Below are 19,838 nucleotides of genomic sequence, written 5' to 3'. Positions count from 1 at the left end.
TGAATATCACGAACATGCATCGTTGACACACGAACTATAAAGGGTATAATCACGAGCGTCGCCTCACGGTTGAGAGGATCGACATGTGGAAGGATAGCTATTTCACGAGAGATCTAAAAGTTTTGATAGTTAGTGAATAATCTAAAAGTTTTTTTTTTTTTAAAATGTCCTTAAAACCAGTAAAAATCTCTTTATAGTGACATGTTAAAGAACTTCAATCAACATTGTGCAAGTCCCCATTCTTTTCTGCGGATAATCGAGTCATTCCTTATCATTGACACATGACTCTTTGCATTTCAAAAATCAGCGTTAAAAAGGAGGCATACTTCATGAACCAATCATACAGTCCGAACGCAGCTTTGTTCTAAAAATATCTCATTCCACTACAAAGTGGGAAAAAAAAAAAAAAGGATTATTCAGATGTGAATCACGTGATGCTGTAGCATTAAAATCTACTTCTTGCATAATAAAAACAGAAAGATGCTTGTTTCACTCTATTTTCAAAAGCGTAAAATAACTACGAATGAGAACGGAGGCGAATTGGAAGGCCTTTCTCTGGAGTGGGCATCATATCGCCTTCAATCTTTTCATTTGGAAAAACCAGTTCCCATTGGAATCTCTTTACGATGTTGTGGACGAAAGTGAGAATGGAAAGTCTTGCATATTCTTTTCCAGGGCACATGCGGGGTCCTCCTCCAAAAGGCACAAATGTGAATGGCGGGAAGGCGTTTGCGTTGTCATGTCTTGACGGATTGAACTTTTCTGGCTCTGGAAAGTATTCTGGGTTCTGGTTTGTTGTACTTACTGTCCAATATACCTACAAACATTTAGCATATATATATATTTAGTGCAATATTAAAAAAAAAAAAACCATAAAAATGGAAGAAATCTTCAATAACACTTCGAACGAAAATAAAAGCAGGTTATTGTTTAATATGTTTCAAGCTTGTTATCTTTTCAAATTCATTTTGTTTCGAGATTATGTTTAAATATTCATTTTGTTTAATATTCATTTGGCTGGTTATGTTTAACTTTTCAATTGATCTTTATCTAATGAGTACTCATTGCCCTATCCATATATAAAAGAGAAAATAAAAATGTAAAAACTATCATTAATCCACTTCTTCAGCGTCAAACACGTGATGAATTGATAAACTAATTACACACCTTCCAGCCTTTTGGGATGGTGTATCCGGCATAGGTGAAATCAGTGAGAGCCTCTCTGAAAGTGCCCTGAAGTGGAGGAGTTAACCTCATAACTTCACACAGCACGTTCCAACTGTACTTCATCTTGTTTATGTCTTCCCATTCCAACATGTCTCCTCTCTTCTTTGATTCTGCTATCTCCTTTTGCTCTGTTCATTTTTTTTTTTTTTTTCAAAACAACCCATTTAAAAAAACCATTAAAACTTCTAAAAAATAATAACAATATTAAGTGAACATGATATTATTATGTGTACGTACCTGCTAGGACTTTTTGGTAAACATCAGGCCTCTCACCAACATATTTCATGAAGAAAGCCATGGCAGTGGCCACAGTGCTATAACCAGCAGTGAGTAAACCCATAATCTTATCAGCGATCTCAGCCTCCGCCATGTGCTTCCCCGACGCATCACTCGCCACAATCATATGCGCCAGAATGTCCTGCATCGCCTCCCCCGCCGCCATCGCCTTCTTCTTCTCTCCGATCACCGCCTTCAACTCCTTCCTTAGCGTATTCGCAGCCTTCATCGCTCTGTAAAATGTCGTCCCCGGAAAGTTCACAATAAGAGAATGCATCCCCACAGTGACATTGTCGAAGTTGTCAACTAGCCTCGCAATCCTTTCAGGGTCGCCGATGCCCAGGAAGAATCTGCAGGCGAGAGTAAGAGTAAGAATCTTCGCCAGAGGATAAGCCTTCACTTCATTTTTTCCTTCCCAGTAGTTCTTCATTTGTTCCTGAGTGACTGCGTCCATTTTCGACAAGTATCGGATCAAACCTTCGGGCTTAAGAAACCCCGGCGAACGGAGGACTTTTTTGGCTTCTTCATCACTGGCATGTTGGAGTTGGGCCGCCTTGTGCTGTTTGTTATAAGATCGGAACAGTCTCTGCATGGAGCGTGGACGGAAGGCCGTCAAGTACTTTTGTTCGTTGGAGAAGAGGAACTTGTGGCCGTTGGGACCGCATATTACGGCGGTTTTCTCACCGAGGATGTTGGTCTTGAAGATGTCGGGGGAGTACTTGTTCATCCTTTTGAACACAAAATTTTCCGGCTTGCCAAACAGGAACTCTATCGTTTCTCCTATGATGGGCCAACCCATGCTGCCCGGCGGGAGGGTTTTCGAGTTCTCCGAGGATTTTGTTGACTTGAAAATTAAAATGTAAAAGGCTAAGACAACAGGGGCAGAACAAAGAATGAGGTTCAGAGTATCCATGATTGAGAGTTAGTATTGTTCTTGTTTTTTTGTGGCCTTAAATGAGTTAGAGTGCTATCACTATATATATATATATAGGAGGGAAAAAAGTTTAATATTTTATTTTTGATCGTCAACCCTTTAAGTCGTCTGGTTTGAATAGTTGAGAGATACGTTAATATTGGAATCTTACTGGAGTTTAGAACGGATTAAGAATAAAATAATCCGTAATTTTTGTTTTGTATGTCACGACTATGTGTTTAAAGATTCCAACAAATGGCTTAATTTAGGCTTACATGGGCGACTGAGGAGGTGTACACGCATGTTATGGTTTTGGAGAGGAAAAAGTTAAAACGCAAAGTTCTAAAAGAATGGATATTAATATGAGTGATCAGTTATAGGTGCACTAATTAAGCCTTGTTGTTATCTAACATTAAAAACTGCCAAGTTTTAGAATATATTCTAAGATGCTTTGTTATTCCTTCTCAGGAAAAATGAACTTGTTGCTGTCAAAAAGCTAGCCGCCTCCCTATCTTTCTCTCTCTCTCTCTCTCTTTGAATATGTCCAACAGCGTGGATGAATGAAACCATGTCATTATTCTTCGAGAAAAAAAAAGATACATATTCCTTCTCAGGAAAAATGAACTTGTTGCTGTCAAAAAGCTAGCCGTCTCCCTAACTTTCTCTCTTTTTTTGTTTTTTTCGTTGATTCGAGTTTTGTTACAGTAAAAAACTCTTAAAAACAATCACATTTAATATTTTTATTATAATAAAAAACTCTCACATAATATCACATCTTAACTTAAATTAAAAACTCAAATTAACGAACCGAACGAACCTATACGTCCAACAGCGTTGATGAAACCATGTCATTATTCTTCGAGAAAAAAAGATGCATATTTGACTATTCAAACCATGTCATTACTATGCAAGTACTCTGCTTATGACTGAGCAATGAGGAGTGCGAGTGTCATTCATCTGCCATGCATATTTGACTCCTTGACTTGACGTACGTGAGAGTCCTAAATTATTCTAGTAAAAATTTAAATTTATTTTTTTTATTTTAATATTTTTTCTCACATAAACAACTTAAATTCTCAACTTGAGTTACGAAATAAACACCTTTTTAATTTCAATGTAAAAATCAATGTTATTTTACATTGTATTTAGCATATTTAACATGTTGATCTAATTCTACTCCAGTAATAATCTTACATATGTTTTCCCATAAACTTTTGAGCTTTGAAGACTCTGAAATGAAAAAAAAAAAAAAAAAAAAACTGTTCAAAGGTAAAAAAAATAATAATATTGTAATTATTAATCAATAACTATTCTATCACATTTAATTAAAGTTTATATACAAGTAATTAATTAGAAAAAAAACCACAAATACCACTTAAGAGGGTAATACAAATATTATCTCAATCCACAAGAATTAAACAATTGTCATTTAATTAATAAACAAAAAATAAGCCAAAATAATACCGAATTATTTAGAATGACATAAATAATAGTTATGGACAAAATCTTAGCAAACCATATACTTTTTTCTTTTTTTATTTTTATTTTGATACTAGGTGCTACTCTGAAAATTAACGTATGATCTATTAATTACTACATAAAATACCGTCCTATCAAATTATAACAAATTATTACGTCATAAAAAATTGGAACAAACTAAGAACTATAGTCTTAACTAGTCCTGGAAAATAGCTGGGAGCATATTTCTGATCTCTAAAATCTCTTGCTATGTACGTTTGTACATATTTCTAATAATTTCTTGCAGTAAAGAACATGATCATTTGGGTGTCTCACTACTTTACATCAGTATATCAATATATAATATTTCGTCCTCATTCTCAATGTGATCACGTCCTAACAAGTACTTCCATTATCACTAATATTATAAAGTACAATCACTTATAATAACTTCTGAATCAACACTCACAAGTAAATTTGGCCTACTCAATTTCTCAACTACTATGACAAATAATGTGCGCATATTCATTTCAACGCTATATATTAAAATAACCATACATTGAAAATTACGTATTTGAACACAATATTCTTTACCATGTTTATCGCTGGGGCGTTTAGTATGCAGTAATCAATAGGAATCATAATTATGGAAAAGGGATGGAGGGTAATATAATTTTCAGGAATAATACATTACTGTGTTTGGTTCTATACATAAATTTTTCTCAAATTCCGAGGAATATTACATTACCATGTTTGGTTGTGCATTGAAATGTTGTCTATTAAAAAAACATATTTTTTAAATGAATTACAAAAATAAATAGCGGTGTTGGGTCTGGACGAGAGAGAGACAGATGGGCGAGATGGGTCTGGTAAGAGATGGGTGAGAGAAAGGTTAGGGCAGATGTATAATTTTTTCCTGGAAAAGTAAATAATACCCTATTGGGTGGGTTTAGAATTACCCCAAAATGTGGTAATGTGAAACCCATGGGATTCACTTTCTTGGGTTTTAAAAAAAATCTAATAATTGTACCAAATATAAGGATATGAGAGATTCTCATTCTCATCCCTGAGATTACCTCATACCAAACGCCCTCTAAGTCTCGCTTGACGACGTCGGTGGAACAAAGACAACTTTAGATCGACCAAAACAAAGAAGGGAAAAACAAAACAAATAATTACGCTAACTTTGTTCTTCTCTGAGGCTATTAATTTGGCTCAACGAGCAGAGGAACTCCTCTCCCCTTCTTCCAACTGCCCGGCTCCGTTTCGGCGAACTCCTCAACCACGACAAGTCTACTCCGGCACTCAATACCCTCACCGACCCCGGCCGGTCCTGTTACACCAAATCAGGACAAGGGCAAGACAACCCCTCTTCCTCAAGCTAACCATTATGCGAAGCCCTTCCCGGCCAAATGTTATCCCTGCCAACAACCGGGACACCGCTTCAATAACTGTCCTCAACGGAGGTAACTTGGTTTCATGGGTGATCATGATGATATGACAGAGGAGTTTAGAGAGCGTGGTGATACTTTTGAAAACACCGAGGAAGTCCAAGGGGATGATGGCGAAGCCGTAGTGTGCATCCTCCAAAAACTCCTTTATGGGCCGAAACAAGCACAGTTGCCTCAACACAATGCCATTTTCCGCACTCGTTGCACTATCGATTCCAAGATGTGCAATGTCATTATTGACAGCGGCAGTTCAGAGAATGTGGTCTCTAAATCTCTAGTCAAGGCTCTAAACCTCGAAACCAAAAAAGCACCCTTGTCCTTACAAAATTGGTTGGATCAAGAAAGGAGTCGCTACCAAAGTTGTTCAGGAAGTTTGCCGAGTTCCATTCTCCATCGGCAAAGTGTATTAAAGATGAAGTCACTTGCGACGTTGTCGATATGGACGCTTGTCACTTGCTTCTCGGGCAGCCGTGGCAATTCGATGTAAATGCCACCTACAAGTGCAAAGAGAATAAGTATCCTTTTGAATGGCATGGCCGGAAGATCGCCCTTGTTCCAACTCCTCCCACCGCAGCGCATGACTCGCTGCCCCCGGCTACCTTACTCACCATTTCCGTAGCTACTTGCAACCAATGTCTCAATGTGAGTGCTTTTTCCTTTGCACTCAGATAGGAACTAAAAAAAAAAAAGAATCGAAGTAGTTCTAGGCCTCGTTCATTTCACCGATTCAAGTTTTCAGTTTTAAGTTTCTACAGTTAAAAGTTCTCAAAAAATGTCATATCTAACTTTTTATCATACAATTAAAAGCTCTCAGAAAATGTCACATCTCAGCTTAAATTGAAAACTCAAATCCGCGAAGTGAACAAAATTTATAATTCACTAATATTATTATTTCAATTCTAGATTCTTAGTTATTTTGGTTAGTTTGACTGAATAAATTTTATCAATGGAATAAGTAAATCATAATTTATTGGTTTATTATATCATTAACTTTTTTTTTTTTTTTTTTTTTTGTGCGAGGAACTTATCATGAATCCTCTTTGACAGGGAGATATGAGAACGAATTTTGGGAGATAAAGCATAGGGCCTTCCTTTTATAGATTGTTTGTTTGTTTGTTGGTGTTATTAGTACTAGACTAGACTAGAATAATTAATACCTTTTTTACCTAAAAAAATAATGTAAAAGAATTTTTGAGTACGTATCCATGAATAAATAAATAAATAAAATGGAGTACCTTATTAAATGGGTATTTGGTGGATGGATTTAGAATTATGATTCTGAATCTTGGTTCAGAATTAGTGTTTATTTACAGTGATTCTAAATCATGATTCAAAATCAGTGTTTGGTTTGGACGATTCTGAATCATGATTCGGAATCTGATATGATGTTTTAAACCAGAATCACTCATAATTCTAAAACCACCACTCTCTTGATTCAAGGTGATTCAAACCTCTAATTCTGAATTATGGTTCCAGAATCATAATTTGAACTCAAAATTATAAATCATGATACTGATTTTAGAATCATGATTAAAATCACTATGATTTAAATTTTCGTATTTACGTTTTTTTCAGCTTGAAAACACACATACTTAACGTTCTCGGTTCGGCCAACGGCTTTATATTTTCACACCTCGAGGACCCGACCCGGCCGAAGAAAATGCTATATATTCATATTTATTTATTTATAAAGTCTGATATCTAGCTGCAAAAGCACATATTCTCAACATTAGTGGGACCAATTGTCACCAAAATGTGGTTAACTTGACACGTTCCATCACTCAGCAGCAAGAAAGTCCTTGCCACGACAAAACAACAACAACAACAAAGTAACTAACCGACACATTAAACATCTTCTAGAACAATTTATAAAGTCTACAGTACTACTCACTTTGATTTCCAAGGATTAAAGTTATCTTTTTTTTTTTTTCCTCTTCGCATAGGAATATAGGGTGTGTTTGGAACTCGTTCTAAAATAATTTTATTTTTTATATGAAAATGAAAATAAAAATATTTTTATTTCCATTTTGAAATCATTTCTGAAAATGCGTTTGGTAGTTTTATTTTGAGATTGTTTTCAGTTTAAAAAAAACTGAAACTGCGTTTATTGGTTTAATTTTTAAAAACATATAATAGTATTTTAAATAATAATATATAAAACATACTTCCTAGTAATCTTTAAAAATACGTCTAAAAAGTAAAAAGGATATATAAAACATGATGAACGACAAAAAACCTGAGGATGACATTAAATTTTAATGTCGTTTATTGTACTTTAGAAACGCAGAACCGTTACCATCTGTCAACTTCCAAGTGATCTTTACAATAATGACCGCCTGAAGGAACAAAATGAGCATGATCCAAAGCCCATCAAAGCTTCTAAATAAGTTCCAAAACGACCTCTGCTCCACAAACCCGGTCTTACCCACATGCCTACTCCTACTAGAAGTCACAAAGAAATTGCTCCCAACATCAACAGGCCATTTCAACCCGGTCGGAGATCCAAATGTTGGACTTCTTGTGGAACCGACGCAGGACGCCGGCATCGAGTGTATCGATGTTGTCCGGCGGCGGCGTGAGGCGCATCTGGGCGTTGGCGAGGTGGAGGACGAGGTGCTCCCTCTGGTTCCGAACGCTATCGTTTTGGAAGTCGAAGAATAGGGTGAGCCAATCGAGGAGGTCCATGTGAGGGAGCCATTGTGTGAACGGCAGCCAACGGAGGTTCCCGACGGCTCGCAGCGCCGCCGCCGCTACTCGAGCCATTGCGCACACGTTTTCATTATGTTGTACGGCTCCAACTCCGGGTCTCCCGCCACCGCCGCCGGGCCCAGATGCGACGGTGGGGATGGTCGCTGGCGGAGGCTCATGAGAGAGAGAGAGAGTGAGGAGAGAAATGCTTCAAAAGATGCAAATGGGAGAAAAGGAAACAAAAACGAAAACGGAGAAAACGATCTTAATTCGTTTTCAAATTTTCAGAAAAAGACAAGCGTTTTTGTTTTCAATTTTCAAAAAATTTTACACCAAACGCATTTTGTCTACCCATTTCCATTTTTTAACCTCGAAAAACGAAAAAAACAAAAACAAAAACGAAACCAAACAGGCCCATAGGATTAATTTTAGTGCATAACAGAAAGTTAATCGAGCGGTTCCATAAAAAAAATAAAAAAGAAAAATAAAAAAAGAGTTAATTGAGTGGTTGAGGTGGTAATCAGAACATCTATCGATTTGATAATGTAGAATAACGTAAAATGAATGCTATTTAACCGAGCAATATAATAAGCAATTACGCAAAGAAGATCTAATCCATAAAGTTGACATATTATATTATCAACCATTTTTTTTTCTTATAATAATACATCAAAACTCTTGTACCAGAAAAGTAACTAAATCTGGTCAAAGTTAAACTAACCTAGCAACATGTATGTAGACTGTAGTACGAGCTTTATTTTGAATTGAGTCGGAAGGTATAAAATCTGTTATATGTTGACCCAATTGAAACCCATAACCCAATTCTAAACCGAAATATTCAAAGTATCGTTGGATCAACTCCATTATTGACGAGAAAAACAGAATATATGGGTACAAATCACGATCACTGAGTAATATTTTTTTTTTTTTAGAATGTTAATGTATCATATTCGTATGATGTGACAAACGCATCAAGTAGTTAAGTAATAATGTATAAATATTATATAGTTTTATCATTTTGAAATGGCTCTCGTTAGAATTACTTTCCATCTAGATATAACATTTATTTTCTGAATGCCGCCAATTAACAAAGAGAAATAATGCACATCATGAAAAAGAAACTATTATCATGAATATCATCAAGTTAATGCATGTGCCAGTTCAAAATGATGTTTGGATGTATATTTTTTGCAAAAGGTTTTGAACGTGATGTTTTAAATCAGCCAAAACCACCCAATTTAAAACTTAGCCCCCCAATGAATTCATCTTGTCCGGACCATTGTCTGTTAATTCTCAAGCCACACTTTCCAGAATTTATAAAGTTCTAGAAAATGTAAATAGCAAGGAAAGAATCGGTTGACATATAATTTATCACCATAAACAAAAAAATTCAAAGCATCACATTTCGAACCTGTAATCCAGATAGTTTAAGTATTCATTTATTTCACCGATTCGAGTTTAAAATTTGAGTTTTACTACAGTAAAAAGCTCTTAGAAACAATAACATCTAACTTTTAACTACAGTAAAAAATTATCATATAAAATCACATCTTAACTCAAATCAGAACTAAACGGTCCTTAAGTATTGATTTAGGTTTCTAATTTAAAAAAGAAAACCGTCTAAATGTTCTTAAAAAAGATACTTTTCTTCCAAAAGCATCATTTTATTTTATATACGAAAAAAGCGTTATATAATCACCTGTAGAATGATTAATTAGGATGGAAAGATGCATGGGCTATATATTAGTTTTTCCATGATATGGTCAGTGGCTAGAGATTAGTACCTGCCTGGTAAAATGGTCTTTGTGCTCTGTCGGATAGATTTAGGCATGCAGAAACATTATAACACTAGAATACAATCAGCAGCACTACAATATAGTAATTATGACTTGTTCATTTCGTTAGTTCGAATAACAACTGAAATTTTCGCTACGGGTAAAACTTATACTCTGTCTACATAAGAAATTAGTATTTTTATTGGAAATTCAAAGATTTCGATCATTTCAAGTTTCAAGGATAACTACAACTAACTACACTAAAATGACTTCAGCTTTCTTTTGTAGCACAATGAGTTTTTATAGTGAACTTTTCTTTCCATTAGCAGACAAAATTCTAACAAGTTATGTCTATTATGAATAACTGAAAATAACTATTTCTTTTGGAGTAAAACAGTGTTTGATGGAATTTCAACAGGTAAGTTTCGGCATGTGCATATACATATGACATGAAATTAAATTAAATTACAACGAAAAAACTTTATCAACTTGAGCACAAGCTAAAGTACAGAGAAAATTTTGGCGAGACTCGACCAAGCCTAGTTTTTTTTTTTCTTTGTTTTTGAAAGAATCTGAAAAATCTTTACAACTGGGATCATGTTGGGAAATAATACCAAGAACCACATGAGTTTGTTATGCTGGTAGTAGCAATCAGAGTCCCTCCACCGAATTCTTTGACAGATTATCAACAATTGACAGGCCACTTTCTGAAGCAATTACTGCTGTGCATCTGCAGTTCACAAAATGATAAAGAGGATAGGAATTACATGCATATCGTGCCTATAAGAATTTTGGAATTCACAAAGAAAATTAAGAATTAATAGTAAAATCGAAAGAGTAGCTAATATAGGATTGCAGTCAAGTGACAACTTACAAAGGAGCTTTAAAATGGATGAATGGTAAAATGTCTATATTAGCAGTCAAAGTGACAACTTACAAAGGAACTTTAAAATGGATGAATGGTAAAATGAGAAAGACGTAATAAAATTAGAAGCACTGGCACAGTGCAGTCATGAGAAACTAGAAGTGCTCCCTTGAAAACTTGATAAGATGAAATTGCACAATTTACCGCTAAAAGATATATGGGTCTATGTGAAGGAGCTAGAAATGCCAAACAGAAATCCAAGTTTGTGAAAATAAATGTGCAGCCTTCAACTTAAGAAGGGAGAGACATAGAGAGAGGAAATCAATCCGTTTTGCTGCCGTAAAGAGCCTGACAGGACAATGGATTTACATGCCATATATCTACTTCATTAACCAGGTAGTCAATATATCATCCATCTCCCAGTCCCAGATATCAAACTACAGCCACTAAGTAAACTTACTTATAGCATAGTGATAAGACTCAAACTTGTAACAAATGAAGTGAACAAAATCTGAGTCTTCATTGAGAAAAATTAATTTGTACAATTGATTGAAAACTTCACTTGACCTAACAACGATGGAAAGTTCAAGAGTTTCACCTTGTTTCACTTTTCTTGGATTGCCAAGAATAGTACACCAGAAACTCAGCTCGACTCTAAAACAAACTATTCATAGACTATTTATACTACAATTAACAACATAACCGGCATCTAACATCACCTGCCATTCCAATATCTACATAACAGATTCACTTAAAGCCACTCTATGAACATACAACACTAGAACATCAGTCGCGCGGACTCGTACCCGAATACCAGTCACAAAACCACATCCTAACGCTAGGGTCTGCCTCTCCTGAACTTCTTCCTTGTGTACCGAAAAACGACAGGAGGCTGATCACATAGTTGATTCGTCACCTATATCACATATTTCAAATTTGATTCCAGACACTATTTTGTAATATTCTATGGTATGCCTATGAAGTTTAACAGTTACCCTTAAAAAGGAATAAAAAACCAAATTCTTATAGTTTCTACTGTTTGATTATATTATATAAATAGAATATCCTCCAACCTGCAATATTTTCTCCTTAAAGAGGTTAGTTTTGGGAGAAAGAAACAAAAGTTAAGAAAATTGTATTTGCTTCTCACTTTCTTCCCATTCACTCTATCCACATGGCCAAACATAAAATGTAATACGAATTTCTCTTCATTGTCTTGTCCTCATAGTTCCTCTTCATTTCATAATGAAAGTAAACCAAAAAGTTTCCATATTTTAAGATTTTCAGCTGGCATAACATCTTTGTTTTGGCCTTGGGAATCAATTGAACATTGCAAGTTCTAATTATGGAGCTGGTACATTAGTGGCATTGGCATAATTTGATGCAATACACATTTAACGCCAGTGCAAAAGACTATATTGATCTGACAATTTTAGCCATATGATTTATGACATTCCCTTAGAGATCTTTCAATCTTCATAAGCAGCAAAATTTAAAGCAATACATCATTCTCTTGTCAGCGCAGAAGTTCGTCTTTATTTTACAAGTCTTTTCCATATGATTTAAAACCATCCCCTAGCATTCTTTCGATCTTTAGAAACAATGCCACAATGAGATTATGAGATAGCCCCAAATGATCTATTATTGCATACATCAGCAAGGCCCAACCTAACTTGAGGATTACTCTTCTGCATGGACAAAAAGAGAACATAGCTCCCTATGACCTTGTCTTTCTATCAAGCGCACACACATACATGCAGACCAAACAGAAAAGAATGTACAAGGGACTGATAAACTTACGGGAACTTGGAAATGACACCATGGCCGACAACCCCATCCATTTTATCGAGGTTCTTTGCTACTTCAACTGAAAATTAATGTATAAATGAAAGGCCAAAGTTATCCTCAAACGTTAACATCTATTAAAACCAGAATAAACTCCGCAGAAAACTTACCAAGGCTTACTATTGGAGACGTGAAGATGACATCAAGAACATTATGGCCTTCTCTAGTGATTAGTGGGAAATCACCCCCCATTGGTCCTGCATGTCCTATAGCTGGTCTCCTCCATACCTGAACTTAGAAGGGGCAAAAAGAGACATAGCTGTTAATTCATTCATGTTGTTGTAACATGAACAACATTATGAATTATGAAGCAATATTGCATTTAAGCGTACAACAATCGCCTATACCTCATGCTCTCAGCCTCATACTTAAAGATGAAAAAGCAAAAGATTCCTTTGACTAGTGCTTTCCTGGCATCATTTTATTTTTTCTGTACGAAGAAACATGTTTTTTACAATAGATAAAATTTTTCTCGAAGTCATCCTTATTGCAAACTTGGAGAGGGGAAAAATACAAGTTCAATTGTTCATAAATCATAAGCCGTGTTGCAAACTGTAGAATCAGAGCAAAATACAATTATGTAGCTGGTACATTTTCTGAAATATAAAAATAATAATTGCATGTGAATATAGATGGTTTCCCAGCTACGCAAGAAGGGAAAATATATGACAATGGCTCTGTTTATCAAGAATTTAACACACGCAACAAAGAAAAATAATCTAAAGAAATTGAAAGAAATTTAAAAAAAAAAAAAAACTAGAATAGCAAACCTCTGCGTCGCCTAAAAATAAGTCATCAATCTCCTCAGCAGTTTCCAACCAGTTGAGCTGAAATACAAGTTTCAATTTAGGTCATGTTTCTCTCATTTAGGAGGTTTATGGTTCAGACACTTTCAAAGAGAATGAAAGTTCAGCTGCTTACAGATTGAACTAAAACTGGAATGGAACCATCAAGACCACCTCTATACTGCTTCTTTGAGACCATGAACACCAGTTTATCAGCTGAATTTAGAATAGACTGCAAGTGGAGACGGGAAAATAGTCTTCAACAATTCACATTAGCAAGAGTAATTCAGATACACCGAATAACTCGTTATACATCAGCAGAATACCTTTTTTTTTTTATATAAGAAATACTTCCTTTCGTTTAAATAATCATCAATTACAAAGAAAAGAGGATAAGGATTCCTCTGATGAAGAAAAAACAAAACAGGAGGAAAGCAGAAAGAAAAACAAAATCAAAACTAGCAAAAAACCATTAATTATCGATGACATCCTTCCAGTTTATACAATCAACGAAAAAGGAAAATCCTTTAAGGATTTGTCCATTGAAGCCCACAACGATGCTGAAAATTTAGCTTCCTCAAACAAACGTGACAAATCTTTTTCCTTGTCCACAAATAAATTTATAGCTATAGCTACATAAGTTAATTCATGTCACATAAATGTCTACATAATTAAGCATGCAAGTCTTTATTATAGAATACATAGCTCCTCAACTCTGCTTCTATATTGTTGCTTGAGTTTTAAAAGCCTTAAGAGAAGGAATTGTTACTAACCTTCTCTTGGATAAGGGACTCATCACTCTGTGAACTTTGACGCCCAATTATGGCAGCAAGTGTTCCTTCTTCTATAACATCAGCATCATCAAATGCAAAATCAATCTACAAAGGAGCAAGTTCAAGTGATACTCTACTAAAATTTAAAGCTTAAAGAAACGGATCACATGTTCAGAATGGTGCAGTGCATTTTGGTGGAGTAACATTTCGTTTCCTAATGACTCCTTAGAGCAGCTCTTATCCCAAAGGAATGCACTCATAAGGCATCAAATGGCTTAGTTTTTTAAATTAAACAAGCAAGCCTCCTAAAGCATATAATTGGCATAACCCTAGTAACAAAGGAAATCTGCTAAAGCATTTCAAATTTGTGCACACTTGAGAATTATCTTGGTAGTAGTCCAATGGTATTCCTGCCTTGGCCGCCTCACTAGCACTCGCCACAGACCTGCGAAAAAAAAAAGCCACATTGAATTTTTCTCCTTTTCACAAAACAAGAGCATTCAACACAGCAGACTGCAATAGGCTAATCGCGCTGCAGCATTCTCTTATTCCAAATGCAAGTCTTTTTTTTTTATTGTTTTTATTGAATAAACTTCCATGGAACTAGAACAAACACTTCAAATGAACAATTCACAAGCATAGATACAACATAAATGAAGCTCAAACAGAATGCTGCAGATTGAAGGAATTAAGGGTTTTAAAATTTAGGAAAATTCCAAAAAATAAAAAATAAAAAAGAGGGAAAAAAATACTGTTGCCGAAAAAAAAATCACTCACATGGGTATTCCGAGAATGTCTCTAAAAGCACCTGTGCGAAGTTGGCGACCCAAATACTCAATGGCCATTGCAGAAGCTTGGCCGCAACCCAACCCAACAACCATGCCGCTTTTTATATACGTATCCACCTACAAAAACAAAAATCATTTCATGGGTTTATTTATTATTTTCAAAACACTGATAAATTTAGTTTCAAAAGGATAAAAAAAGAAGTGATATTTGAGCCAAAAACAAAAACAAAAAAAGAAAAAAAAGAAAGAAACGCACAGTGTGGTGGGCTGCTTTAAGGAGAGCAGAGGCGTCGGCGAGGCTTGAGGCCGAAATCCTGAGAGAAGTGGAGGAGCTTAATCTCCTTCTCGAATGATTAGTTGAGGAGTTTGCGGGAGACCAACAATAATGCATGGGACTTGGAGTTGGGCAAGCCATTGATGACGATTTTATGGCTAAGGCTGCCATGTTTTCTTCATTCCTTTTCCAACGAAACTGGAATATTTGGATTTTCTTCAAATTGCCGCTCGCTACATCTTCGGCGATATGTGGGACCCTTTTTGGACCTCTCCCAGGCACACAATACTCACTCTGAACTCAATAATGAGGCCCAAGTCCAAAGGTAATGTGATGATCAATATGGGCTTAGGGAGGCCCACTCTGGATGCAGTGGACAAGATTACCACAAATTCATGACTTGATTTTACCGGGACTTCATTTTTATCTCTTATTTTTAATTAATATTTTTTAATTAAGTAATTATATTAATAAAACAGTATTAATTAATAGTACTTTATGCACTTTTAAAATAAGTTCAGTAATTTTCTCTTTATATTGCATATCACTGAGAAAATTTTTTCTCAAAACTATATTCATAGACTGTCACACATTATTATGGGGACGTTTGGTTTATAAATTCAGAACTATTCTCAATTTACGTTTATTTTTTGTGAGAAAAAATATTATAGTAAGCTACGAACTATGATCTGAACAATGATATGGATCCTTGTTCTAAACGCACCTTATATTTAAAGATGCCAAATATGTCATTAAGGTAATTGCCAATGTACATATTAATAACTACCTGTATTCACTATGATACTGACTAACAGTTACCAACCGATATCCTCCATGATAATAGTATCCGCAAATATTCAGCATCCAACTTTCTTTAAGAAAATTAATAATTACGTGTGCTCAAACCCACTTGTGATTTTTCAAAGTAGTGCTGACGGCAAGGGAGGGAGGATAGAGATCTTTATCATGGTGGAAGATCTTACCCTTTTGGCTCTATTTTATCCAAAGGGTTTTCATTCATAAGACGTGTCCCCTGATGTGAAAAAAAGACGGTCATGTTATTAGGGTAAAAGACTTGCTTATTAAGGTTTCGTTTATTTCGTGAATTTGAGTTGAGATGTGAAATTTTTTTAATTATAACAGAAAAATTAAATGTGATATTTTCTGATAACTTTTAACTGTAAAAATTTAAAATTTAAATCGGTGAAATAAATGAAGCTTAAAAGAATAAAATCTCAATAGTCTAAAACTGAGAAATGGTTAAAAAAAAAAAAAAAAGTATCTCGACCCTTTTAAAGTGGAGGTCAAAGACCCAAAATTATCCTCACCAATGACACCCTTCTTCGAAGGTCATGTCACTCCAACTTCGACCCCCGACAAGGGAGTCTCGAAACCTTAGGGGGAGGTTGAAAGTGATCCTCGTAGGGTGTCGTTTTTTCACTTGATTTGTCTGTGGGGCCTACATTTATAGACCCCTTTTTCTGAAATACTAGATATTTAAGAGATATTCTAACTATTCTCAACGGATATTAAAATAATTAAGGTTTTGCTAATTTTGTAACTCAAATCACAATTTAAATTTTATTATTACAGTATTTTTTTTTGTAAAAATTAAAATTTAATTTTTTTATTATAATATTTTTCTCTCGTATCATAACTTAAGGGTCTTTTTAATTTATTGATTCGAGTTAAAATGTGATTTTATGTGATAATTTTTATTATAATAAAAAAATTAAATGTAATTATTTTTAAAATTTTTTTATTATAATAAAACTCAAATCGATAAAATAAATGACATGTATAAACATACCTAAAGACTCGAATAGAATGAGGTAAAGTGGCCCAATCGGTAAAGATGGCCATTTAGTTGGTTATCTTCTCCATTTAGTCGGCCCAATCAAAGTGTCTTTTGCAGGTACACTAGTAATATCCTCCTAGACTCAAGACGAAGAGTGGCGAAGAAGGTAAAAGCTCTTTGATTTTATGATTTTTACAGTCGAAAAGAAAAAAAATAAAAAATATCACTCAAGATAATAAAAAATATTATTTATATTACTTCATTAAAAATTAAAAATTCATTTACTTAATAAAAAAAATCATAATAAAACTTAATTATTAAAAATAATATAAATAATAATTGGCACAAAAAGTAATTTTATTTTTTATCCCAAACATATTTCGTAGTATGGTATCCTGCGATTTATGGTGGACCTACATACCATGATCCAGTACTTTGTGATGAAAATCACCAAAAATGAAAAAAAAAAAGAAAAGAAAAGAAAAAGAAATTGAAACTAATAAGTACTTGTGCTCAAAACCAACTTGTGATTTTCCACACTCATCTTCTTTTGTAATTCACTACTTTTGCTTTTCGGTGCTCTTAATTCTGGTTGTACTACTGCAACGCAATAGTTTCTCATTTATTAAACTTATTTTGTGAAAATTAATTGCATGTGCGTGACAATCAATTAGATAACTTTATGAGGGAGGTCCTCCAAAATCATTAAAAAATAAAACCCAAAACCCCTTTTGGAACATATTTTGTCAACTTTCATCATATTCTGACCTAAAGTTCACTAAATAACATATTACTAAGCGATGAGATCAACATTTGTTTGTCAGACATAATTAGTACTACTACTATACTTTTAGATATGTTTTTAATTTTATGAACAAATTGTGGACCAACGGTAAGCAGGTTTTTTTTTTTTTTTTTTTTTTTTTTGGTAATTAACGGTAAGCAAGTTATTTGGGGCATGTTCTTTTGTAAAAAAATTTGAAAAAAGACAACTCGAGTTCTAACTTTTTTCAAGTTCATGTTCTTTTAAGTTTCAACTTTATTCAATTTTATTCAAATTACAACTTCAATTCAAATTATAACTCAAATTTAACTCAAAAATTACACTCAAATTACACTTCAAAAAACAACTCTTTGATCTTTTGCTTTGCTCACATGGAAGGTGAGAAAGAAGGTCATCAATTAACGTCTAAAAAGAAAATGATACTAATGATTATAGAATCAGGTTCTTTTGAGACAGTGGGCATAAATAAGAAGCCTTTAACGACTATGACATAATGACACAGACACATGGTCCCCAACAGTGGATGATGGCCTGTGTTGTGCGACTATGTGCTTTACCACTTTCACAAAGAGATTGGTGGGGAAACACATGAATTGTGTCATTTTAATTTATCAGTTATGGAACATTTTATGCATTAGCTTATAAAGAGCATTTCTCTATAAAAAAAACACGACAAATTATAGGTCTGTTTAGTTTGCTGATTGAAATTTTAAATTCAAGTTAAGATATGAGTTTATGTGAGAGTTTTTTATTGTAGTAAAAAAGTTAGACGTGACTGTTTTTTAGAATTTGTTACTATAACAAAACTCGAATCGGTAAAATGAACGGGGCCTATATATACGGATCTGTATGACACGATATACCAACATACTATCACACAGTTGAGGACGTGTTTATTTAACCGTATTAGAACATCGTATTATATAATAATATATTAGTATGATGTTTGGCCTAAGTATAAAAATTAATACGCATTGTATATTAATATTTTTGCCATATTATATAATACGGCTCATTTTTTTATCTATTATATTGTATTATTTTATAGCGGATCGATAACTCATATCAGTGTTTGGCACGATTATGGGTCAGGGTTAGGCTAACATAGGGTCATGTCAAAACCTATAATTGTGTCAAAATTGAGGAGTTAACATGCAAATTTATATTTTTCTAAAATTATATTTTGACCCTAAAATTTTTGAAAAAAATATTAAACCTACAATATTTGAAAATTTATATTTTAACTTTAAATTTTTTTAAAGAACTATATTTTGACTTCTAAAATTTATAAAATTTTACATTTGACGCTTATACAATACGTTATGACACGTACTGTATTATATTATAACGACTTGATGGTTAAAAAAATGGAAAGTTTATAAAGGTATGCGGATTGCAGTTGCACTAACATGCTAACATATATAGTTTCTTAAATGTAAGATTATTGGATTTATCCTTGATCTTTTGTGAGAACCAATCTATTTTTAACACGTAAAAGTAAAGGATGTAATTTTACATTATTGTATCAAACAATGATTTTTTTTAAATCATGTTAATTTGTGATAGATAAATTTGTTGTTGCTATATTTTTACAAATATCATTATTGAATAAAATAAATAAAGTGTTTTTTTTTGGGGGGGTTAACAAAATAACATAAATAAAATGTTACGCCATATACTTCTGTTACATGTTACATGATTATAAAATTCTCCAACAATATTACTAATCGTTTTCTTATGGAAACAATACTACTTGTCATCATTAGTAGATACATCCCTGCACAATGAAAATTAGTTAATATTGTCGTGTGACACCCATGTCACCTTGGTGGGGCCACATGTACGTATATTAGTGGTGATACCAACATTATTTCAAATAACTCAACCCTATTTAACCGAAAAAGATAGTATGGAGAAATTATGAGAAACGAAAAGATTCCAAACATGGAATTTAGAATCCTATATAAAAAATAAAAAAAAAATTCCACTCATTTATGCAACTTTCACATGTGCACTTTCTCAGCCATGCCATAGTGTGCTCCAAACACCACCGTCCCACAATATCCCCACTTCATATTAGTGTTTTACTTAACTATTTCTCTCTCTCTCTCTTTCTATGAGTGTCACGGGCGATCTTA

The 19,838-nt window shown here is 34.0% G+C and overlaps 2 protein-coding genes across 3 annotated transcripts; both read right to left on the bottom strand.

Moving 5' to 3' along the window:
* Positions 1–292: 292 nt before the first annotated feature.
* Positions 293–2,442, bottom strand: LOC21408617 (beta-amyrin 28-oxidase). The gene is made up of 3 exons (XM_010100200.2): positions 1,465–2,442; positions 1,168–1,355; positions 293–817 (listed from the first exon to the last, which is right to left on the bottom strand). The coding sequence occupies exons 1-3, from the start codon at positions 2,414–2,416 to the stop codon at positions 518–520; spliced, it is 1,440 nt and encodes a 479-aa protein (XP_010098502.1). The 5' UTR covers positions 2,417–2,442; the 3' UTR covers positions 293–517.
* A 7,741-nt stretch (positions 2,443–10,183) lies between these two features.
* On the bottom strand, positions 10,184–15,311 carry LOC21408616 (probable ribose-5-phosphate isomerase 4, chloroplastic). 2 transcript variants are annotated; one of them, XM_010100199.2, is made up of 9 exons: positions 15,101–15,311; positions 14,834–14,961; positions 14,432–14,501; positions 14,057–14,161; positions 13,420–13,515; positions 13,269–13,325; positions 12,609–12,726; positions 12,454–12,520; positions 10,184–10,518 (listed from the first exon to the last, which is right to left on the bottom strand). In XM_010100199.2, the coding sequence occupies exons 1-9, from the start codon at positions 15,287–15,289 to the stop codon at positions 10,440–10,442; spliced, it is 909 nt and encodes a 302-aa protein (XP_010098501.1). In that variant the 5' UTR covers positions 15,290–15,311; the 3' UTR covers positions 10,184–10,439. The 2 variants fall into 2 exon arrangements, with proteins under 2 accessions (XP_010098501.1, XP_024022840.1); XM_024167072.1 differs by lacking the exon at positions 10,184–10,518 and adding an exon at positions 11,518–11,569.
* Between the last annotated feature and the right edge of the window lie 4,527 nt (positions 15,312–19,838).

This window comes from Morus notabilis, unplaced genomic scaffold (assembly GCF_000414095.1).
Source record: "Morus notabilis unplaced genomic scaffold, ASM41409v2 Scaffold276, whole genome shotgun sequence".
NCBI lineage: Eukaryota > Viridiplantae > Streptophyta > Magnoliopsida > Rosales > Moraceae > Morus > Morus notabilis.
Note: the sequence above shows the minus strand (reverse complement) of the source record. Positions and strands in the feature narration are given on the sequence as shown.